This window comes from Phyllobates terribilis, unplaced genomic scaffold, assembly GCF_046119375.1.
Source record: "Phyllobates terribilis strain yellow unplaced genomic scaffold, ASM4611937v1 Scaffold_5__5_contigs__length_657084704, whole genome shotgun sequence".
Classification (NCBI taxonomy): Eukaryota; Metazoa; Chordata; class Amphibia; order Anura; family Dendrobatidae; genus Phyllobates; species Phyllobates terribilis.
Window position 1 is genome coordinate 2392949 of NW_027362765.1, and position 25106 is coordinate 2418054.

At 44.6% G+C, this 25106-nt stretch overlaps 1 protein-coding gene across 1 annotated transcript; it reads left to right on the top strand.

Annotated features, from left to right (window-relative positions):
- Window positions 1–1818: 1818 nt before the first annotated feature.
- Window positions 1819–25106, top strand: LOC141271699 (uncharacterized). Its single transcript, XM_073681775.1, has 7 exons — window positions 1819–1922; window positions 17548–17696; window positions 17826–18005; window positions 18105–18228; window positions 18313–18410; window positions 18609–18699; window positions 23352–25106. Exons 2-7 carry the CDS (start codon window positions 17619–17621, stop codon window positions 24875–24877), a joined length of 2097 nt encoding a protein of 698 aa, XP_073537876.1. The 5' UTR covers window positions 1819–1922; window positions 17548–17618; the 3' UTR covers window positions 24878–25106.

Below are 25106 nucleotides of genomic sequence, written 5' to 3' on the forward strand. Positions count from 1 at the left end.
CACTCCTGATTCAGACTCTGCCTGCTGCACTCCTGATACAGACTTTGCCTGCTGCACTCCTGATACAGACTCTGCCTGCTGCACTCCTGATACAGACTCTGCCTGCTGCACTCCTGATACAGCCTCTGCCTGCTGCACTCCTGATTCAGCCTCTGCCTGCTGCACTCCTGATTCAGACTCTGCCGGCTGCACTCCTGATACAGACTCTGCCTGCTGCACTCCTGATACAGACTCTGCCTGCTGCACTCCTGATACAGACTCTGCCTGCTGCACCATCTAGTCTGTCCTACTGGGTCCAGCTGCTGCACGTTTGTTGGTCTGTCTTGGAGTGGCACCTGCTGTTCATCGGGAGCCAAGTGTAACCTCACCATCAGAGGCTCTAGTAAACAGTCCGCTGCTTGCTTAGTCACCCCCCTCCAGGCTCTCCGGGGTCCGTGGAACAGTGGTTCCACAAACCATGTCCGTGACAAAGCGCCCTCGCAGGCAGGGTCCTCTCTCCTGTTGTACCAGTCGGTGACCCCTTTTGACATGTAAAGCGCAACTGAATAAATGTTGCTGTCACAGTAATAATAATTATAGTACTTATACTCTGGGTCAATTGATGGCACTTCCCTGGTGTCTACACCTAATTTGATGTGTTTTGGCTTCTTTTGGTCCCGTTTCTAGGTGTTGTATATGCATTTTTTGGTCCCCCCATTGACTCCTATGGGATTCGGAAATGTTCGGCGAATATCAATTTGTTCGGCGAACTTTTCCAAATCGAACATTGAAATGTCCTCTCATGCCTACCCAGGACCCATTTGGGCCAGTCTGGAGTGACCTGTTTTTTATGCATGTATGCATATATGTATGTATGTAATGGTGGTGTGAAATCTGTGGCCCAAAGTTATTTAACCCATGAAAAACAGTTACTTATTCAAATCTGTGAAAAGTGGCTATTTGCCCACGTTGATGCCCAGAACCCATTTGGGCCAGCCTGGAGTGACCTGAATTTGATGCGGGCCATCACTATGTATGAAATGCTGGTGTGAGATCAGTGGCCCAAAGTCATTTAACCCATGAAAAACACCAGTTACTTATGCAAATTTGTGAAAAGTGGCTATTTGCCCACGTTGATGCCCGTTCTGATGCCCAGAACCCATTTGTGCCAGTCTGGAGTGACCTAAATTTTATGCGGGCCATCGCTGTGTATGAAATGCTGGTGTGAGATCAGTGGCCCAAAGTAACTTAACACCTGAAAAACACCAGTTACTTATTTTGCTCATCAAAATCGACTGTCTGCCCACTTTGATGCCCGTTGTGATGCCCAGAACCCATTTGGGCCAGGACGGAGTGACTTGAGTTGGATGTGGGGCACCCTGATCTGTGTTTTTGCAGTGTCAGATCAGTAGCCCAAAGTCATTTAACCCTTTCAATAATGCCCTTCAGTGCCCACTTTGATGCCCATTTTTGTGCCAACTTTATGACTTTTGTAGCCGCTTTTAAGAGTATTCACATCAGGACACATCACTACATTGTATTTTATTATTGTAATTTTTTATTTTTGTAATTAAACTTGTAAAAAACAGAAAAAAAATTGCTGAATAAGAAATCAACTTCAGCATGGTCATACAAGTAACATTGCCCCCTTCTTCCCCACACCTACAAGATCTCCCTGTTCAGCCCCCATACAGGAACATCCACTTATCTATGCCTCCAAAACCCCTCAGCTCCTCGGTGTAATCACCACAGCCTCAGCAGCAGCAGAACGCGCCTTCCAGTGTCAGGTTTGCGATGGAGAATGAGACCCCGCCCCTTCCAGTGACATCATCAAATTGCATGGTCACATGGGCATGACGTCAGGAGAGGTCCTTTATTGCAGTGAGGTGCCCGACTTGGATTTAGTCTCTACCATATATGTGGTGGCGGCTCTGCAGGTGGAGGTATGTGGAGACCCCCATTACTGGGTGCAGGGGGCATTAACCCCTTCAGCACGGAGACTCTTTTGTGGTCTCTGTGTGGTGTGAACAGTGAGGTAACATCTGTGGACAGAATGCGGCTTAGCTGGTTCCCGTCCACATTAGATCCATTCAGACGACTGCAGGATGAAGGACAGAAGCCCAGAGAAGTCCTCACACAACGCCATTATTCCTCTCCTAGCTCCAGCACAGTAATGTAGATAGTAGTGATGATATTCGGGGGATTTGCAGCATTATATGGCCGATACTTTGCTGGATCTTCTGCTTTCTGGACCGGTTCCTCCTGTAAGTCCTATGGAACAATCCAGATGATCCTGTCAGATCTGTGACGCGAGATCCATCAGCTGTCGGCACATGCAACGTTTCATGGGGACTTCATGGAAAATATTAAGAGGGGGCAGCATAGTGCAACCCTTCACCCACTCCTCCCAGTGTAACCGATCACTGGGTAACGGACAGAGGAGTAAGGCCACGGTAATTCGTTCAGTATTTTTTCTCAGGAGTGGGAGCCAAAACCAGGTGAGGAACAAACAGAGAAAAGGTATAATAGAAACAAGTCACCAATTCTGCATTTATCACCCACTCCTGGTTTTGGCTCCCACTCCTGAGAAAAAATACTGGCCAAATACTGATAGTGGGGCCGCGGCCTTAGACTGATTTACTAATGCACAGCCATCTATTGTATCGCTTTCTGGTAAAGCGTTTTTCGGTTTACCTTCATGTGCATATATGAGAAGATTTTTTGGGTTATCCCCCCCCACTCCCCCCCCCCCCCCGCCCAGAACAAGCAACATAGAGCTGACCATGTTGCCATAATTAGGAACAGCATCTCTTAAATGAATGTTTTCATCCTCTCAAAGTTTTTGTTGGTTCAGTCGTATGTACAGAGGACGCTCGCTTTCCACCTTAGCATACATATCTACTATAAATTGATGAAAAAGTTGCCTACATGGTAAAATGTGGTTTGAACCTTGTCTGATCATCATATGGTAGGTGTAGAAGTCCATAGCTGATATTTTTTTATTGGTTGGCCTAGTAGTGCTGGAATTGGTCTGCATTAGTGTTGAGCCACCCCCGTAGTGTTCGAGTTCGGTTCGTCGAACACCCGTGTGTTCGCCGAACTGTTCGTCGAACTGTTCGTCGAACACCGTTAAAACCAATGGCAGGCAAACAAAAACACATAGAAACACATAGAAAACACCTTCAAAGGTGTCCAAAAGCTGACAAACTGCTCAGAAGACACAACTAACACATGGAAAAGTGACAAGTACATATAGTCATGCGAAAAGAAAAGAGGTGGAGGAGTAAAAGGAGGGGGAGACACAGATATAGGCATGTCATGCCCTTCTAAAATCCAAAAAGTGAGAAGCCGACACGGCCAGTCCGTTCCTGCCTGTGCCACCTCTGTGTCGCCGGGTTTGTGCCAGAGTCGCGGTGGACCCTGACGGCCAGCCCCCCTATCCCAATACTGGTGCCTGTCCGCCGGTGGGTCGAGGCCCCCCACGGTGGGGGGGGGGAGTAACATCTGCAGAAGAAAGACCATCTTCCAGCCAAACTAAGATGTCGACTTCTTTTCGTGGACAATGTGATACGATCCCATTCTTACGGACACGCCCATCGCTACAAATTCTAGATGAGGCACAAAAACAGCAGGTGCTTCAACGGATATCAAGTGCTCCTTCAAGTGGGCTCTCCATCACCTCAATTTCAACATCACAAATACTCCAGTCCTCAGAGGTGTCACCCCAATCGCACTTGCTTCCTCACAGCTCCCAAGTCTCCAGCTGCCCGTCTGAGTATGGGGTAACACAGATGGCTGAGTCTACCCAGCTGTTTACTCATACTATAGCCTGGGAAACGGAGGTCTGCTCCAGAGCTTCTGTTAATCCAGATGAGGAAATGATCTGATCCGATGCCCAGAATCTTTATAAGTTGGATCCAGGACCAGATGAAGAAGGTTCTGAGCATAATGTAGACCCTTGTTCCCAAACTGTAACTCCTGTTGGTGGAGACAATGATGAAGACGATGATGAGACTCAAATACCTGATTGGAGCGACAACTTGACTTTTCGGTCAGGGCAGGAAGAGGTTGGCTCTGAGGGCGACGGGTGTGATAACACACAGGGTGATGATGACGAGGTTGGAGATCCCACTTACTGTCAACCCACAGTCAGACAGTCGATGAGGTCAGCAGAGGAGGTGGAGGAGGATGTGACTAGCCCTGGGGATGGGGATGACTCGGTACCCGGGCATTTGCCTGGCCTTGGGGATGTCGCGGTGGTCGGCTCCCTGGCCCGTACCCTGGGGTCTCTCTTTAAAAGGGTGGATAATTGTTAATTTTATAAGAGTTCATGACGCCACCTGTGGTATCTGGTGACAAGCACCAGCGCTGCAGCAGTCCACTGAGGCCGGTGATAAGGCAGCTCGATGGTATAGCTCCCCACAGGTGGAGCTAGGTCTCAGGGCAGCGTATGCAGGGGGAATGCAGGACAGGCGAGACCCAGCAGGGTCAGAGCAAGAACGGGAACGGACACGGTAGTCACTTCAGTACCTTTTACTGGTGGAAATTCAGGCACATCCCGCAGCACTGTAGGGTGAAGGGTGCATATCAGGATCCTCCCCAATGAGCGGGTGTAGGGCCTCCTGTTTCTTGCCTCTGCGTAGTAAGTTTCTGACCTGCCTGGAGCTAGGCCTAACTTTGTCTCTGTCCTGCGCTGGCTAACCTTGTGGTAGGGCCTTCTCTTGGAGTTCACGCTCCCAGTATGCGGGGCCTAAGCGTCTCCTGGCTCTGTTACATATCAGCACCTTAGCGATCCTGGGACTTGTAGTTCTCCAGGGATTCCGGTTATGCCTTACTGGGTCATAGAGATACCGGTAAGCTCGGATCCTGTGTCCGGTAAATGCTTAGGGGTGAGCTGGTTAAGCTCCTCTGCCCCTTATGTACTAACTCGCCACTCGCCTTCGGCCTACTCGGGCCCTCACTAGGCTATACACACTAACGGCAGCTTGCCGCGCTTCACTGATCTTACGGCACCGGCACACCTTAAGCTCTATCTGGGCTCCCTGAATCTAGCAAGCAGGAGCCTCGTGCTCCACTGCTGAACTATTAACTGCGTTCTCTAGACTAGACTGAGCTCCACTGCAGACTGACCTCTCTTAGGCTTCTCTACTGCAGGAACTCTTCAGAGGAACTGAACTGCCTAGCTCCACCTTCCCTATTTATATCCCTAACGGGCTCCCTCTGCTGGTCTGAGGTGGAAGGTGGAGATGTGTGAATGTTTATGGGGGCCTCTTGTGGAGGATTCCATCAATGCACTCTTGTAGGATCTGTGATACCAAGCGCAGCGGGGCATCACAGATGCTATTGACGACGAGGTTAGGTTGCGCCTTCCTGAACAGAGACGGAGTACTGGAAGCACGTCAACAACTGCATCCTCAACCACAACTCTGCCTCTGACCACAAGTCGTAGTGGCTCTTCGGGTCACATGGGCTCTAAGCCTTGCATAGCCTGGGCATTTATTCAGATCGATAAGGATGACCCAACTCGTGTTATCTGTAATATTTGTCAGCAAAAGCTAAGTAGAGGCCAAAAAATACATAGTTTGAGTACTTCATGCATGTACCGTCACATGGATATGAAGCATAAGTTGCAGTGGGAAGCTCACTGTGCTACAATGCGGCCTAGCCGGCTGGGCCAACCACCGTCTGCCCCATCTTGTGCATCCGCAGCCTCTTCATCCTCTGTGACTGGGGGGACAGCAGTCACACATGTTTTTGGACGCAGACCTGCCACCTCTTTACCCGCAACAGCCAGTGTGATTGGCAGGTCGTCAGTTCATTGGGAAGTGGAAACACCTGCTAGTGTTGAGCGCTCTCCGACATCGAGAGCACCACCTTTGGATCAAGGCAACCTAACATGTCCGCCTGCATCTTCCTCACAGACCGGCAGTTGCCGGGGACACCCTACTCAACACCGTCTAAGCACAACAGCCAGCCCTCGGTCCCTCAGATGTGGAAAAGTAAAAGACCATTTCCTCCTAGCCATGAGAAAGCTAAGAGGTTGAATTTCACCATCTGCAAGCTGTTGGCTACAGAAATGCTGCCTTTCCACCTGGAGGACACAGAGGATTTTCAAGACCTTATGTCCGTCACAGTGCCCCAGTACCAGATGCCCAGTCGGCACTACTTCTCAAAGAAAGGTGTGCCTGCGCTCCACTAGCATGTCGCACACAACATCACCGCTTCTTTGAGAAACTCTGTGTGTGACAGGGTACACTTCACCACAGACACTTGGACGAGAAGGCATGGACAGGGGCGTTACATGTCGCTGACTGGGCACTGGGTAACTATGGTGACAGCAGGACAAGGGGCTGCTGTCCAAGTCTTACCGTCCCCACGAGTTGTGTGTTAATCCTCTTTATCTCGAACTTCCTCCACTGCTTCTGCCTCCTCAACCTCCTCTCGGTCCTCCACCTGCACCCAAAGCCTGTCTGGTAATGCCACCTGCTTTCTAACTGCGCAGAAGGAATCCTGCACACCTCCTTACTATGCTGGCAGCAGGGCTCAACGCATCAGTGTTTACTTTGAAATGTCTGGGAAATGTGAGTCACACAGCTGAGGAGTTTTGGTCAGCTCTGGAGACCCAGTTTCATGAAAGGTTGTCTCCACTGGACCTGCAACCAGGGAAGGCCATGTGCGACAATGCTGCAAACCTGGGTGCGGCACTTCACCGGGGCAATGTCACACACGTGCCTTGTATGGCTCACGTGTTGAACCTGGTTGTCCAGCAATTTTTAGCCCACTATCCCGGACTAGATGGCCTTCTGCAGAGTGCACGGTCGCTGTGTGCTCACTTCCGCCGTTCGCATCCCGCAGTTCAACGACTTACATCTCTACAGAAGTCGTTGGGCCTGCCAGTTCACCGGCTGAAATGCGATGTGCCGACACGGTGGAATTCAACTCTGCACATGTTGCAGCGACTGTGGCAGCACCGACAAGCCCTGGTGCAATACGTTCTGACGTATAGCCTGGGCCAACGAGATCCAGAGGTGGGGCAAATCACGCTGGAGGAGTGGTCTCAGATCAGGGACCTATGCACCCTTCTGCACAGTCTTGAAATGGCGACGAAGATGTTTAGTGCTGACGATGCCATTATCAGCATGACTATTACGGTGATTTACATGCTGGAGCACATGTTAAACAGAATTCGGAGTCAGGTGGTGGGACAAGAGGAGGTGGAGGAAGTAGAGGAGGAGTCGTATGCGGAAGGGATAACATCTCCAAGGTCCAGACGGTTGGCAGCACCAAGGCGGCAGGCATGGGAGGGTGGGGGAGAGGGATTAACCAGGGCGCATGGTAGCAGCCAAACTGTTGAGGAAGGTGCAGGAGCCGAGGAAGAAGTGGAGGACGAACTGGCAATGGGCATGGAAGACTCATCAGATGAGGGAGACCTTGATCACATTTCTGTTGTGCGAGGTTGGAGGGAGAGGGCAGAGGAAGGAAGCATGATTCTTACCTCGCTACCAACACAACAAGGACTTGGTCCTTCTGGATGCGCAAGACACATGAGTGCCTTCTTGCTGCACTACCTGCAACATGACCCCCGGATTGTCAGAATTCGAAGTAATCCCGACTACTGGGTTGCCACACTCTTAGATCCCCGGTACAAAAGTATATTGCCGAAATAATTCCTGCCATAAAAAGGTATTGACGAATGCAGGAGTATCTGTTGCAGAATCTTACATGTGCTTTTCCACAAAACACCAGTGGTGCACGTAGTGAATCTCACAGTTCTAACTTGCCAACGGTGGGACTGTCGAGTCTTCATCACTCAAACAGTAACAGTAACACAGTATCTGCTGGTAACAGCAATTTTGTGGAATCGTTTCACCACTTTTTTAGACCATCCTTTGCAAGGCCACAGGAGACAAGAAGTCTGACACATAGTCAATGCCTAGAGAGGATGGTACAGGAGAATCTCCAAGTGAACATCGAAGCCATGACTGTGTCACTGGACCCTTGCTCATTTTGGTATTCCAATCTTGAAAAATCGCCGGAGCTCGCCACTCACGCCTTGGAGATCTTGTCATGCCATGCAGCCAGCGTTCTCTCTGAACGTGTGTTCAGCGCTGCTGGTGGTGTGCTGACAGATAAGCGCACGCGGCTGTCCACTGAGAATGTAGACAGACTCACGTTCATAAAGATGATCAAATCATGGATTCGCAAGGACATTTCTACCCCTGTGTCATCCTTGGGAGACTAAAAGCTTGGGGATTTGGTAAAATCACCTCACCAACCGTTTTAAGCAACAGTGGGGCAATTGATGCCACTTAACCCTAGAACGCATGACCATAAAAATCTACACTTTCACATACCTGGGGCCCTTTAGGCCCGTGTGCAAATAACATGGAATAACTCAAACTCAAATGACAAACAACTATATACATGAAGAATACCTAGAGTTTCAAAATTCTAACTAAAGCAATCTTGCAGAAAATAGAAAACAATTAACTGGGCGGGCCTGCAAGGCCACAGGTATGCGTTCTAGGGTTAAGTGGTGTCTGTGCCACAATTTTGGGAGTCCCCTTGCTGTGTCTTACGTGACGTTGGCATCGTCAATTCCAGGTGGGTTGGGTCGCACCCCCCCTTTTAACTGTAAGAAACTACATACACTATGGCTTGGGGTAACACAGATGGTTGAGTCTGAAGAGCTGTTTACTCAGAGGTCTGCTCCAAATCTTCAGTGTCTGCTAGTCAGCGTAGAATTTTTAACTGCATCTAGCCTAGGCAATACTTTGGGCGTAGTAGCCCAGCTGCGAAGCAAGCTGCACCGCCTGTGTATCTAATAAGAATTTTTAAATTAATCTAGCCTAGGCAGACTGTGGGGACCCCCAACCAAACCCAGATGCTCAGCCCCCCTACCGCCCCCCTTTCATGGACAACCCAATAATGTAACTCTTACAACTGGATGGGTGAGGATCGGTCACAGCTTTATTAACTCTTTATACTCATTCCATTAGAAAGGCATTTTATTTCTAAAATAATTCAGCTTGTTGCAGTATGCCCTGGGTCCCCACTCCGGCAAGTTGGCCAACAAGTGTAACTCTCCAACATGTCCTTTCTATTTCCAGGCCACGGAGGATCCAGCGTACTCGTATGCAGGACTCTGACCCCCACCCATCACTCTTAACGCTTGTTCCACTCCGTCCTGGAGTCCTGACAGGAATATGTCCAGTCCAATATCTATTAAGTGAACACCGTCGGGCCGTATGAGGCCTGCTTTATCTCCTTCCAGTTGTCGGTGTCGTATCACTACACCGCCTCTGTCTCTTCTAAATTTTGCCATCCGAATATTTATTACCCGCCTTGTCCATTCGATGGCCGTGATGTCTCGCGCACCTTGCCATACCGCTATCGGCACAATCTCTGACCATACTATAGCTAATTTTGTGAAAAATTCTCTGAAGCGCTCAGTGTCTAGTTTCATTATTGCCATTAGTTATGCGCTCTTGTGATGACCTAGGTTGTTTCCCCCGGCCTGTATAACTAAGATGACCGGACCTCTTGCCTCTCTCCCTACCTTGATTACCTCCATTAGTACCTGTGGCCATAGCAGGCCTCTAATACCTCTCCAGTTGAAATATGTGTTATGAAACTCTAATTTCCTCCTGCCTGGGCGGACTTTCGCCCTTTTTTGTGCCCAATATATATACGAGTGGCCGATCACTCACACTGTTGGCTTAGCGTCACCTGTAAAAGAAACAAACCACGTTAGGATAACAAGTCCGGTCTTATGTATCTCGCCAAACACGTGGATCGCCATCTCCCTATCCTCTGAACTTCCGTTTCTGACAGTCCTGCTCTTGCTGCTTCCGTGGCCGCACCTATGCGGAATGAGTGTGTCCCGTAATCTTTGGGGTGGTTCCCTGCCGATGTTATGCATTTATTAAATATAGCTTGGAACAGGTATCTTGATAATGGCGTTCCATCAATGTGTGATACGAAGAAATTACTTTGTGATCTGATGGTTAGATATGTTTTTACTATTGTTACCCGACTCAGTGTACCGTTTGTGGGTTGTAGAAGTACCCAAGTACCCCTGCCCGCTGGAACCGTTTTCGATTGGTGTCTGCGTAAACGTATTGCATTATTGGCTATGACTACTTCCTGGTGTAATAAGCGTCCACTGGTGGTAATTTTGGATTGAGGGACTAATTCGCTTATACATAGCGCCCCGAAGAAGGCGATCACAAATGCAGTAGACATTAGTGTTGCTTCAAATTGTGAGTGTCATGTTAATGGTGTTAGGGATAAGATGTGAGAAATCAGTTTTAGTGACACGGGACGGGACGTCTACATTCCTGACTTGGCTGACCCCTTTTCCACCCTTTTATGGATTGTCTGATGATGAATCTTTGTCACATCTCCCCAATTCAGTAGTTGGAAGTGAAATGCTACTCCGGTCAGACACCGCTGCGCTGACGCCCCTGATATGCCCCTCATCATTAGCTGGTGGAGAAATTCTATGGTGATTTGTGATCTGGCTTGTTCACATTGGTCAACCCGTCTGCCTGTTACTAGTCGTGTCCACTCTTCCCATGCCTTACCGTATGCTTGCCACGTTGACGGGGCAACTGACGCTCTGATTAATGGCATCAACTATTCGTCACTAGATCCCATAGGGAGGGTGGGCAACTGTTGCCCGATGGGTGGGCGTTGTGGAAGAGCTCTGTGAAAATCTGCCAATTGAATTGTTATAAAGCGTTAGCAGCAGCTTTATACCCCTCAGCATAGTGGCTAGCGCGGACCCATACATTGTGTTTTAGGCACAGGAATACTAGCCTGCGTAGTAGGCCTAGCACTGGGAGAGACGATGATGCCATCTTATTAATGCAGTGCGCTAGGCTGGTGTTTTGTGTTATGAAGCGTATATTTTTGTTAGCCAGGCGCGCGCCCCATATTTCTATTGCTACCACTATTGGGAAAAATTATTTTCAGGGCTAGATGCAGCTAAAAATTATTATTAATTTCAAAGCTGGTGGAGCTTGGTATAGATGGCCTAATACAATGAGTCCCACACACTGCTAGAAGCCCAAATATTTTTTCAGAGGTAGATGCAGATAAAAATTATTTTTAATTTGCAACCTGATGGAGGTCAGTATAGATGGACTAATAGAGAAAGTCCCACACACTGCTAGAAGGCCAAATATTTTTTTCAGAGCTAGATGCAGATAAAAATTATATTCAATTTGCAACCTGATGGAGGTCAGTATAGATGGACTAATAGAGAAAGTCCCACACACTGCTAGAAGGCCAAATATTTTTTCAGAGCTAGATGCAGATAAAAATTATATTCAATTTGCAACCTGATGGAGGTCAGTATAGATGGACTAATAGAACAAGTCCCACACACAGCTAGAAGCCCAAATATTTTTTCAGAGGTACTGTAGATGCAGATAAAAATTATTTTTAATTTGCAACCTGATGGAGGTCAGTATAGATGAACTAATACAACAAGTCCCACACACAGCTAGAAGCCCAATATTTTTTCAGAGCTCGATGCAGACAAAAAATTATTTTGGATTTGCAACCTGATGGAGGTCAGTATAGATGGACTAACAGAGAAAGTCCCACACACTGCTAGAAGGCCCAATATTTTTTCAGAGGTAGATGCAGAAAAAAATATATTCAGTTTGCAACCTGATGGAGGTCAGTATAGATGGACTAATACAACAAGTCCCACACACAGCTAGAAGCCCAATATTTTTTCAGAGGTAGATGCAGAAAAAAATATATTCAGTTTGCAACCTGATGGAGGTCAGTATAGATGGATTAATAGAACAAGTCCCACACACAGCTAGAAGCCCAATATTTTTTCAGAGGTAGATGCAGAAAAAAATATATTCAGTTTGCAACCTGATGGAGGTCTGTATAGATGGATTAATAGAACAAGTCCCACACACAGCTAGAAGCCCAATATTTTTTCAGAGGTAGATGCAGAAAAAAATATATTCAGTTTGCAACCTGATGGAGGTCTGTATAGATGGATTAATAGAACAAGTCCCACACACAGCTAGAAGCCCAATATTTTTTCAGAGGTAGATGCAGAAAAAAATATATTCAGTTTGCAACCTGATGGAGGTCTGTATAGATGGATTAATAGAACAAGTCCCACACACAGCTAGAAGCCCAATATTTTTTCAGAGCTAGATGCAGAAAAAAATATATTCAGTTTGCAACCTGATGGAGGTCAGTATAGATGGACTAATACAACAAGTCCCACACACAGCTAGAAGCCCAATATTTTTTCAGAGCTAGATGCAGACAAAAAATTATTTTGAATTTGCAACCTGATGGAGGTCAGTATAGATGGACTAATAGAGAAAGTCCCACACACTGCTAGAAGGCCACATATTTTTTTAAAGGTAGATGCAGAAAAAAATATATTCAGTTTGCAACCTGATGGAGGTCTGTATAGATGGATTAATAGAACAAGTCCCACACACAGCTAGAAGCCCAATATTTTTTCAGAGGTAGATGCAGAAAAAAATATATTCAGTTTGCAACCTGATGGAGGTCAGTATAGATGGACTAATAGAGAAAGTCCCACACACTGCTAGAAGGCCACATATTTTTTCAGAGGTAGATGCAGAAAAAAATATATTCAGTTTGCAACCTGATGGAGGTCTGTATAGATGGATTAATAGAACAAGTCCCACACACAGCTAGAAGCCCAAATATTTTTTCAGAGGTAGATGCAGATAAAAATTATTTTTAATTTGCAACCTGATGGAGGTCAGTATAGATGGACTAATAGAGAAAGTTCCACACACAGCTAGAAGGCCAAATATTTTTTCAGAGCTAGATGCAGATAAAAATTATATTCAATTTGCAACCTGATGGAGGTCTGTATAGATGGACTAATAGAACAAGTCCAACACACAGCTAGAAGCCCAAATATTTTTTCAGAGGTACTGTAGATGCAGATAAAAATTATTTTTAATTTGCAACCTGATGGAGGTCAGTATAGATGGACTAATACAACAAGTCCCACACACAGCTAGAAGCCCAATATTTTTTCAGAGGTAGATGCAGAAAAAAATATATTCAGTTTGCAACCTGATGGAGGTCTGTATAGATGGAGTAATAGAACAAGTCCCACACACAGCTAGAAGCCCAATATTTTTTCAGAGGTAGATGCAGAAAAAAATATATTCAATTTGCAACCTGATGGAGGTCAGTATAGATGGACTAATAGAATGATGCTATGCCCAAAAGATTTTACTTCACTAGGTGCAGTAAAAAAATTGGTATTCTATACACAGGTGGTATATCTTGCAACACAGATAGGCTACTCCACTGACTAACACACTCTGCAATAGGCCAAAAAGGATTAGCTTTGCTAGATTCAGCCAAATGCTGTGAAAAAAACTTGCACAGCACTGGCACAGACCTGCCTGGCAAAAACTGATAGGAACTGATGTAACCTAGTCCTGAAAAGGACTCCAATTACAATTAGTCTTTACTCCCACAATCTATCTATTTAAGAGCACAGACCTGCCTGATAAAAGTCATAGGAAATGCTGTAACCTAGTCCTTAAAAGGACTGCAATCACAACTATTCCCTACTCCCAAGCTATCTGTAGATTTGTGCGAAAATTGGCTTGAAATTAACAAGGTATAGCGCACACAGCAACAGCGGTGCCGTCTAACACGCAGCTGCAGCAGTGAGAAAATGGTGGCGACGGGGAAAATGGCTGGGTCTTATAGGGCAAGGACATGTGACATACACTGCCAATGACACATGCCCTTGCTTGTGTGAAAAAAAGCACTTCGCTCCGTGTGTGCGCTGCTGATAGGCTGACAGATTGCACCTCCCCACTGTAAATGCGGGAAAGAGAAAAAAAAAATGGAGATCTTCATTGTTCCTGCAGAGATCCATCCCCTGCCCCTCCCCCCACCCCGCTGTACACTCAAACTGCGTATTAACATTAATTTTCATCATTACTGAGAAAAAATCCAGTTATGATTTTGGTGCACGAACAGTTATCGAACATAACCTCGAACAGCCGAATTTTTCTCAAATTGTTCGTGTTCGCCGAACGGCTCGAACACCGTCCAAAACAGCTCGAATTTGAGATTGGCGAACAGTTCGAGTAGAACAACGCTCATCTCTAGTCTGCATTTAGATTAAAGCGATAGCCATCTTGGCCATTCTAAAATATTATAGGATATTGCAGAGCATCATATTCACGGTTGGGACCCAGTCCTTTGTCAGCCCTTATTCACACAGAGGTCAACTTTGACACATGGTAAGGTTTTTAATGTTAGACAGTGTAGGACTGTCCCGAACGGGTTCACCTTGTCGATGGTGGGATAGCTTATATACTATTTTTGATCAAAAACAGTGTTGCTAAGAACCCTATTTTATTTAAATTGGTCTGTACAGACCAAAAGTTTGGACACACCTTCTCATTTAAAGATTTTTTCTGTATTTTCATGACTATGAAAATTGTACATTCACACTGAAGGCATCAAAACTATGAATTAACATATGTGGAATTATATGCTTAACAAAAAAGTGTGAAACAACTGAAAATATGTCTTATATTCTAGGTTCTTCAAAGTAGCCACCTTTTGCTTTGATGACTGCTTTGCACACTCTAGGCATTCTCTTGATGAGCTTCAAGAGGTAGTCAACGGAAATGTTTTTCACTTCACAGGTGTGCCCTGTCAGGTTTAATAAGTGGGATTTCTTGCCTTATAAATGGGGTTGGGACCATCAGTTGTGTTGTGCAGAAGTCTAGTGGATACACAGCTGATAGTCCTACTGAATAGACTGTTAGCTGCTTTTTTCTTGCCATAATACAAATTCTAAGTAAAGAAAAAGGAGTGGCCATCATTACTTTAAGAAATGAAGGTCAGTCAGTCCGAAAAATTGGGAAAACTTTGAATGTGTCCCCAAGTGCAGTTGCAAAAACCATCAAGCGCTACAAAGAAACTGGCTCACATGAGGACCACCCCAGGAAAGGAAGACCAAGAGTCACTTCTGCTTCTGAGGATAAGTTTATCCGAGTCACCAGCCTCAGAAATCGCAGGTTAACAGCAGCTCAGATTAGAGACCAGGTCAATGCCACACAGAGTTCTAGCAGCAGACACATCTCTACAACAACTGTTAAGAGGAGACTTTGTGCAGCAGGTCTTCATAGTAAAAATAGCTGCTAGGAAACCACTGCTAAGGACAGGCAACAAGCAGAAGAGACTTGTTTGGGCTAAAGAACACAAGGAATGGACATTAGACCAGTGGAAATCTGTGCTTTGGTCTGATGAGTCCAAATTTGAGATCTTTGGTTCCAACCACCGTGTCTTTGTGCGACGCTGAAAAGGTGAACAGATGGACTCTACATGCCTGGTTCCCACCGTGAAGCATGGAGGAGGATGTGTGATGGTGTGGGAGTGCTTTGCTGGTGACACTGTTGGTGATTTATTCAAAATTGAAGGCATACTGTACCAGCATGACTACCACAGCATCTTGCAGCGGCATGCTTTTCCATCCGGTTTGCGCTTAGTTGGACCATCATTTTTCAACAGGACAATGACCCCAAACACACCTCCAGGCTGTGTAAGGACTATTTGACCAAGAAGGAGAGTGATGGGGTGCTACGCCAGATGACGTGGCCTCCACAGTCACCAGACCTGAACCCAATCGAGATGGTATGGGGTGAGCTGGACCGCAGAGTGAAGACAAAAGGGCCAACAAGTGCTAAGCATCTCTGGGAACTCCTTCAAGATTGTTGGAAGACCATTTCCGGTGACTACCTCTTGAAGCTCATCAAGAGAATGCCAAGAGTGTGCAAAGCAGTCATCAAAGCAAAAGGTGGCTACTTTGAAGAACCTAGAATATAAGACATATTTTCAGTTGTTTCACACTTTTTTGTAAAATATATAATTCCACATGCGTTAATTCATAGTTTTGATGCCTTCAGTGTGAATGTACAATTTTCATAGTCATGAAAAGACAGAAAAATCTTTAAATGAGAAGGTGTGTCCAAACTTTTGGTTTGTACTATATATATATATAATCACTCCTTTTAAGGATGGTGGGGCCCAATTAGAGATGTTGCTGTAGGACCTGTGATTTCGATCTACGTCACCGTGTATAGGATAATAGAGTATAATAAAGTTGTTATGGACGTAACTTAACATTGTGTAGTGAGTCTGTTTTGCCAATAGTGACGGATATTTCTTGTTGCCAAAACTGATATTTTTATTCACGTTAAACCTTTGTTAACCAACTCTTATTAGTGCGATCATACAACATACAAGCCTCTGATTGCTCAGGTGATGCACTGTACTACTGTATTATCCCTGACTGTCAGTGTAATACTAACGGCCCTATACACATGATAGATATTGGCCGAACGGTCATTTGGCAGATGACTATCTCTCCCAACTCCCCCATACACACAAATATTCCAGCTTTCCTGTGGTCTATATGAGAGAGTCGCCACAAGACTCCTCTAGTGGAGGATTATCTACAGGAATAACAAACGGATTAGCATCTGAAATTCAGGCCCCCAAATACATTATATAGTCAACCAAATCCCCCAAAATCAGTGCCCGACCTAATAGACTTTCGTACATTACAGGCCCAGAAACCATTATTAGGCATTTAAATATTGTAGTAACTAGGGAGCCCCATACTATCGAGTACTTGGGGGAGGAGGGGCATTGAGCCGAACTCTGTCAACCTTCTGAGATGCCATGTTTTCATTTGACAGCAGTAAGTGGTTAAACTGCCAGGATTTTTGTTGCAGCCACATCTGTGTCATCCCTGCAGTGTACATCTATGTTTTGATGCCCAAAACAGTTAATTTAAAAAAAAAATCGTTTATGGTTTGTTTGTTTTTTGCAAGTATTGTTGGTGCCAATTTTCTGTTGAAACATTTTAATATCTGCCTTTTTTCTGGTGTCTTTTCTTGTAATATAGGAAAACTGAAGGCCAGAAATAAACCCCATAAAACACTGTACAAGGAGACTTTGCTATCAAATAATTTCTGTCCTCGGTATTTGTGCAAACAAATTAGCTTTTATAAATGCCTCAAACTTCTGTGTGTTAATTAAACCTGAGATGTCATGTGATAGAAGATTAAAGTCTGAGGAAGACAGGAAACATTTATATAGACGCCGGGGGTGATGTAGTCAGTGACTGACTCTGACCAAATATGTTCCCGAGCCATAGTAGAAGATGAAGATGTCGTCCTCTTCATCAAGTAGTTATTTCTCATGTCACGTGTAATGAATATCTCCTGCAGTATTGCCAATGCTGATTCCAGTGTCAATAAATGATTAGAGAATTCGCTTTATGGAAGATGAGTCTATGAGAAACGTCTTCAGCTGCAGACTCCGAGGAAGAACCTGCTTGTTGTCTGTGGCCTAAAATATATAGGTTTTATTAGTAGATGTAAAGAAGAAAACTAAATACTGTAAAATAATAAATCTCCTCATATATTTCCCCTTATTGTCTCCAGTAATTGTATTATTACACAGGATTTTTATAATGTTACATCTGTTCATATTCTCATTCAGATCTCTACAATATCAGATCCCTCAGTGAAGATCTTCTATATAAGAGAATTTTCCTGATTTACCCATCAAAGATGGATATGGACAGAGACAAGATGGCAGAGAGGATATTCCACCTCACCCTAGAGATCCTCTTCCGGCTTACTGGAGAGGTGAGAGATTCTGATGACTTCACATTACATCATTCTTATCTATGGGAATAACAGATGGACAGAACTGGGGAGGTGAGGACTCTGGAAATGTCTGGAGGGAGATTTATTAATGTGTCTCTCCATAACCAGGATTACACAGTAGTGAAGAAGACCTCTAGTGAGCGCTGTCAGGACCCTGTGTCTGAGGGATGGGGAAGACCCCTGAGCCTAATCACGGGGCCTCCACCTCACCCCCTGATACATGAGGACATCAATAACCAGAAGATCCTAGAACTCACCTACAAGATGATTGAGCTGCTGACTGGAGAGGTGACATTGCTGGGAATTCTGGGACATGATACAGTAATGCTATGAAGGTTCTGGGGGATTTCGGTATTGGGGGTGTGACAGTTTCATTGTATGTGTCAGGTTCCTATAAGGTGTCAGGATGTCGCTGTCTATTTCTCCATGGAGGAGTGGGAATATTTAGAAGGACACAAAGATCTGTACAAGGACGTCATGATGGAGGTTCCCCAGCCCCTCACATCACCAGGTAATAGACAGGACTAAATACACACGGCCTATAATTATCTGTATGTATAGAATGAATTCAGTCCCCTGTATGTGTTTCCTCCAGATCTATCCAGTAAGAGGACAACACCAGAGAGATGTCCCCATCCTCTTCTTCCACAAGACTGTAAACAAGAAGACCCCAATGTTCCTCAGGATCATCAGGTAGATGGAGAGAAGGTGTCATGAGATCTCCCCTATGATGTGTAGACGGCTGTGAAGGTCTTGTGTTCAGTCTTGTTTTATCCACCAGTATTATATGTTTTATACTTGTGTAATGATAACTGTGGAGATGGCAGGATTAGAGCTGATCATAGATGTGACTTCTCCACCTGTCTGTGACTTTTACAATATTTGTTTCAGAGTGAAGATCTGACCCATATTAATACTACAGAGACATATGTGAGGGGTGATGAGTGGTGTAAAGAGGAGATTCCTACAGATAACCACCAAAGTGAGTAGTAACCACTAAATGCAGAGAAGTCACATAGTCTTCTCAGTCACTGTCTGTGTCTGCTTTATCGGTGGTGAAGTCCGGCCGTATTACAAACATGTGATCACCATTTTGCCTCTAGACCACAACATTCTGCTCCACCAAAAACTGTTCAAATGACTTTGGGCATTAAAAGCCATTTTCTCTAGAACTTACAACCTGGAGGATACACCTTCCAACTGAAATTAGAAGACGCTGACCCTTACCTGTCCAGATCTGTAAACTGCAAAGCCAAATGACAGCGTACGTAGAATGTGCTGACAAGTTAGAAAATCACTTGAAGAAAAATATTATGATGGGCCTGTAAGCGGAGGGTAATGATGGTGTTGGCTTCCTAGATCCCTGATATCTTATTGGATGAATCTACCTTCTCTCTCTTCTGTGCTGCTGAATGTGCTCATATGGTCCCTACAAGACCAGGTCCAGTCTTTCTGGCCAAACTTCACTTTTTGTAATTGACAACATTAAATGTGCAGTGAGGCCAAGTGTGAATTTCTGTACAATAACAACAGAGTTTCCCTTTATCTTAAATTTTCAATTTCTTTTAAAATCAACTAACTTCAAACAGAAATTTGATAAATTATGCAATTTACATTACATCTGTGCCATGATATATCTCTAAGTTGAGCGTGGTTGATGGTTGTAATATACACTGCTCAAAGAAATAAAGGGAACACTCAAATAACACCTCCTAGATCTGAATGAATGAAATATTCTCATTGAATACTTTGTTCTGTACAAAGTTGAATGTGCTGACAACAAAATCACACAAAAATCATCAATGGAAATCATATTTATTAACCAATGGAGGCCTGGATTTGGAGTCACCCCCAAAATTAAAGTGGAAAAACACTACAGGCTGATCCAACTTTGATGTAATGTCCTTAAACAAGTCATGAGGCTCAGTATTGTGTGTGGCCTCCACGTGCCTGTATGACCTCCCTACAATGCCTGGGCATGCTCCTGATGAGCTTGCGGATGGTCTCCTGTGGGATCTCCTCCAAGACCTGGACCAAAGAATCCGCCAACTCCTGGACAGTCTGTGGTACAACGTGACGTTGGTGGATGGAGCGAGACATGATGTCCCAGATGTGCTCAATCGGATTCAGGTCTGGGGAACGGGCGGGTCAGTCCATAGCTTCAATGCCTTCGTCTTGCAGGAACTGCTGACACACTCCAGCCACATGAGGTCTGGCATTGTCCTGCATTAGGAGGAACCCAGGGCCAACCGCTCCAGCATATGGTCTCACAAGGGGTCTGAGGATCTCATCTCGGTACCTAATGGCAGTCAGGCTACCTCTGGCGAGCACACTCCAAAAAATGCCACCCCACACCATTACTCACCCACTGCCAAACCGGTCATGCTGAAGGATGTCGCTCTCCACGGCGTCTCCAGACTCTGTCACGTCTGTCACATGTGCTCAGTGTGAACCTGCTTTCATCTGTGAAGAGCACAGGGCGCCAGTGGTGACTTTGCCAATCCTGGTGTTCTGTGGCAAATGCCAAGCGTCCTGCACGGTGTTGAGCTGTGAGCACAACCCCCATCTGTGGACGTCGGGCGCTCATACCACCCTCACGGAGTCGGTTTCTAACCGTTTGTGCAAACACATGCACATTGTGGCCTGCTGGAGGTCATTTTGCATGGCTCTGGCAGTGCTCCTCCTGTTCCTCCTTGCACAAAGGCGGAGGTAGCGGTCCTGCTGCTGGGTTGTTGGCCCTCTCCACGTCTCCTGGTGTACTGACCTATCTCCTGGTAGTGCCTCCAGCCACTGGACACTACGCTGACAGACACTGCAAACCTTCTTGCCACAGCTCGCATTGATGTGCCATCCTGGATGAACTGAACTACCTGAGCAACTTCTGTGGGTTGTAGAGTCCGTCTCATGCTACCACAAGTGTGAAAGCACGATCAACATTCAGAAGTGACCAAAACATCAGCCAGAAAGCATTGGTACTGAGATGTGGTCTGTGCTCCCCACCTGCAGAACCACTCCTTTATTGAGGGTGTCTTGATAATTGCCAATAATTTCCATCTATTGTCTATTCCATTTGCACAACAGCATGTGAGATTGATTGTCAATCAGTGTTGCTTCCTAAGTGGACAGTTTGATTTCACAGAATTTTGATTTACTTGGAGTTATATTCTGTTGTTTAAGTGTTCCCTTTATTTTTTTGAGCAGTGTACATTTATTCACGCCTGCAGGAGATGTGTTGGCATGGCTCGAGTCCTGGTTTCATGGATTCACTCCGCTTCATAAATTCCATTATGTTTTCGGTCCTAATGAATTCAGATTACTGCACAATCCCTCCTGAAATGGGGAGCACTAATTCTTTCTCTACTCTTCTGGTCAGGACTTATAGTAGCTCCAATGGTCCACCATAAATGAATGCACCTCCGGTTTAGTGTTGAAGTTTTCCCTTCATACTTACGTTGTTGTTGGGGATGTAAATTTTTTTTTTATTTTATGTCTATTTTTTACAGGTTCATTCTGTGCAATAGTTTGATTGTGGTGGAATCGGCCGGCCTCACTTATGTGAGACTGTAACTCCCTGGTAGTCTTTAAAAAAAGGTCTCCATTGCCTCTTCCAAATGCCTTAGATCTAAATTTAAGATATCTTAGCTCTTCACTATTATAAAAAGTTCTCCTTGAATGTCTAATATTTCTTCTTGAACCTCATCTGATAGATAATATTATCCCTTTCGATAGTTTAGATTGCCAAGAGCCACCGAGCCCCATACTCTAATTACCCCAGAGAGGTTTCACCACTAGTTACTCATCTTTTATTGATGGAGACTGTTCAGTTTGGTCATTTTAGTAGATGTGTTATTGTCTACGTTCACAATTTTTGACTAGGCAAAAAATGGAAGCTGGCACGTTTAGGCGGAACGGTGCCTTTCTCAAGGTATAAAAACCAAATGCCACAATTTTTGACTACAGTAGTTAATGCCCAAAATACTCTGATTTAACCACTTCCCGCACACAGTTTTGTGTTCCTAATTAGGTCTCAATTTTCATATCTGACGTGTGCCACTTTATGTGGTGATAACTTTGGAATTCTTCACAAAGGATAATAGGAAACAAATGGACTTTTACAAATTATTTTTCAACTTCTCTTGAATCCGACAATACCCTATATACAATTGTACACTTCTGTCTGGGCACATAGCAGGTTAAGAAAGGAAGGATTTAGCTATTTGAATGCAGATCTTGCTGGAATAATTTGCAGACACAATGTATTGGGGCACTGTTCGTGGTCACCTGGCAGCTCAAAAGATGGCTCCTACGAACAGGCTTGGCACTATATACCCCGTTTTCCAGATCTCAGGAATTTTCTTGTTCATCACCCTTTAAACATTAAAGGGTGATGAACAAGGACTTACACAGAGACCCCTAAGCTTGTGCCACGGTGTTACCTGCTATTCTGTGGTGTGACTTGGCAAGAAGAATAGTCAGGTAGCCGAGTCAGAACCAGGAGGGCAGAGAAAATACAAAATCAGAAGACACGAGTAGTCAGTAAGTGGGCCGGGGTCACAACAGGAAACAAATACACAAGCCGGGAGCTGAGCACAGAGGACTGAACCAGAGGAGAACAAGGCTGTATCTGGCAGCTTCCAGCATTATGCTTCCAGCTTTAGTAGGGTGTGGTGCTTTCCAGCTGGCTAAAGCAGGAAGCTGATTACTCAAGCTGGACAGCACACACACCCATGCTGCCAGACTGGATGGTACTATAGGTCCCAGGCACCCTAATCTTAGTGGCTGTGCAGAGCCTGGGCCGCTTAGAGCTTCTTGCTCCGACACCTCCATTACTAGCACCACCTGCAGAATGAATAAGACAGCGCCTGGTGACAGAAGCAGATGTCTCAGGAGCAGGACACAAAGGAGATGGGACACCCCTTTTGAAGAAGCCCTGATATGACAAAATGGCAGAAAACCAGAGCAGTAGAAATCCCCTAGGAGTAGTGACTATTTTGACTCCACAGGCACTTTCTAGAAATTAGCACGTAGTGGATGTTGGAGAGTGAAAATTGCAAAATAGTATTTTATTACCCAACACATAGTGCCCAGATTGTGCTCCAGGAGACACACACCGTAAATGAAGTGGGATCTTCTCACTATAGTAATGTCAAATACATGGATGCTAAATGTGGTTTGGGTACACTGCAAGGCTCAGAAGTGAGGGGGAGATTTGACTTTGGGAGAGTGGATATTGGTGGATTGGTTTATGGAAGCCATGTTGCTTTTTAAGAGCCTTTTAGTCACTAATAATGTGGAAACCTCTGTTTTTCCATTGACAGATGATGGACCTGAGTGGGGACTTGTTTTTGGTGAGATCAGTAGAAGTTGTTATTGCTATAATTTTCACCTACATAACATTGTTTGGTGGCTTTTTATTCCGTATTTGGGAAGCAGAATGAATAAACAGTTGGACACCACGCTCTACTGGTTCATCCTATGAGGTTTTCTATTAGACTGTGAACTGTCATTGTCTTTGTGAATAATTCTATAATTTTACATAACTGGCCATTTTTACAGACAGTTTAAGTAGAAATGTTGAACAATATAAAATTCAAGGATATTTTATTCAAAAATAATTGGTTTTATTCTTGGCAGATGACTGTACCAGGAGATCAGAGGGACAGCTGACATCTTCCATTTTTAAATCAAATGATCTCGATATCCCACAGGATACAACTAAAGTGAATGCCATTACTCCAGACATACCATCATCCCTTCACAGCAAAGATCTGTCATCTGATGCTTTGAAACAGGTCCTGTCTTCTGATTCATTACCGACTGCTAAGGAAAATGAAAGTAAAAAAATAAGAATTAAAAAACAAATTGATCCTAAAGCAAAGAAACCATTTTCACATTCAGAATCTGGAAATAATTTTCACTTCGAAAAGCCTTTTCTTAAACATAAAAAAATTCACACAGTGGAGAAAAGATTTTCTTGTTCCAAGTGTGGGAAATATTTTAACCAGAAATCAGATCTTGCTAGACACCAGAGAAGTCACACAGGTGAGAAGCCATACTCCTGTTCAGAATGTGAGAAATGTTTTACACAAAAATCGAATTTGGTTAAGCACCAGAAAACTCACACAGGGGAGAAGCCTTTTTGCTGTTCAGAATGTGGGAAATGTTTTAACCAGAAATCAGATTTGGTTAAGCACCAGAGAACCCACACAGGGGAGAAGCAATTTTCCTGTTCAGAATGTGGGAAATATTTTATGCAGAAATGGAATCTTGTTATACACCAGAGAAGTCACACAGGGGAGAAGCCTTTTTCCTGTTCAGAATGTGGGAAATATTTTTTCCAGAAATGGGATCTTGTTATACACCAGAGAAGTCACACAGGGGAGAAGCCTTTTTCCTGTTCAGAATGTGGGAAATGTTTTAACTATAAATCATATTTTGTTAACCACCAGAGAACCCACACAGGGGAGAAGCCTTTTTCATGTTTAGAATGTGGGAAATGTTTTGGGAAAAAATCATATCTTCTTAGTCACCAAAGAGCTCACACAGGAGAGAAGCCTTTTTCATGTTCAAAATGTGGAAAATGTTTTGGGAAAAAATCAATTCTTCTTGGTCACCAGAGAACTCACACAGGGGAGAAGCCTTTTTCATGTTCAGAATGTGGGAAATGTTTTGGGAATAAATCAGATTTGGTTAAGCACCAGAGAACGCACACAGGGGAGAAGCCTTTTTCATGTTCAGAATGTGGGAAATATTTTAACCACAAATCATATCTTTATAGCCACAAGAGAATCCACACAGGGGAGAAGCCTTTTTCATGTTCAGAATGTGGGAAATCTTTTATCCAGAAATCAGATTTGATTAAGCACCAGAGAACCCACACAGGGGAGAAGCCTTTTTCATGTTCAGAATGTGGGAAATCTTTTAACCAGAAATCGCATCTTGATAGCCACCAGAGAATCCACACAGGGGAAAAGCCTTTTTCATGTTCAGAATGTGGGAAATGTTTTAACCATAAATCAAGTTTAGTTATGCACCAGAGAACCCACACAGGGGAGACCCCTTTTTCATGCTCAGAATGTGGGAAATATTTTGTGAAGAAATCATCTCTTCTTAGTCACCAAAGAGTTCACACAGGGGAGAAGTCTTTTTCATGTTTTTAATGGGGGAAATGTTTTACACGGAAATCAACTATTAAAAAACATCATAGAAGGCACACAAGGGAGAAGCCTTTTTCATGTTCAGAATGTTGAAATGTTTTAATCGAAAATTGTACTTTCTTAAAGGGGTTGTCCACGATTAGGGCAATTCCTTGTCATTCCTCATATTTGGCTTGTTAAAATAAAAACACTCATTCACCATTCCAGGGGTGTCGGCAATCACATTCCCGGG

Excerpts from the sequence above, each read along its gene's own strand:
- LOC141271699 (XM_073681775.1), top strand. The coding sequence starts at position 17,619 with ATGGATATGGACAGAGACAAGATGGCAGAGAGGATATTCCACCTCACC. Across the intron at positions 18,006-18,104 it reads TTGAGCTGCTGACTGGAGAG|GTTCCTATAAGGTGTCAGGA; the intron begins GTGACATTGCTG and ends TGTATGTGTCAG. Across the intron at positions 18,229-18,312 it reads CCAGCCCCTCACATCACCAG|ATCTATCCAGTAAGAGGACA; the intron begins GTAATAGACAGG and ends TGTTTCCTCCAG.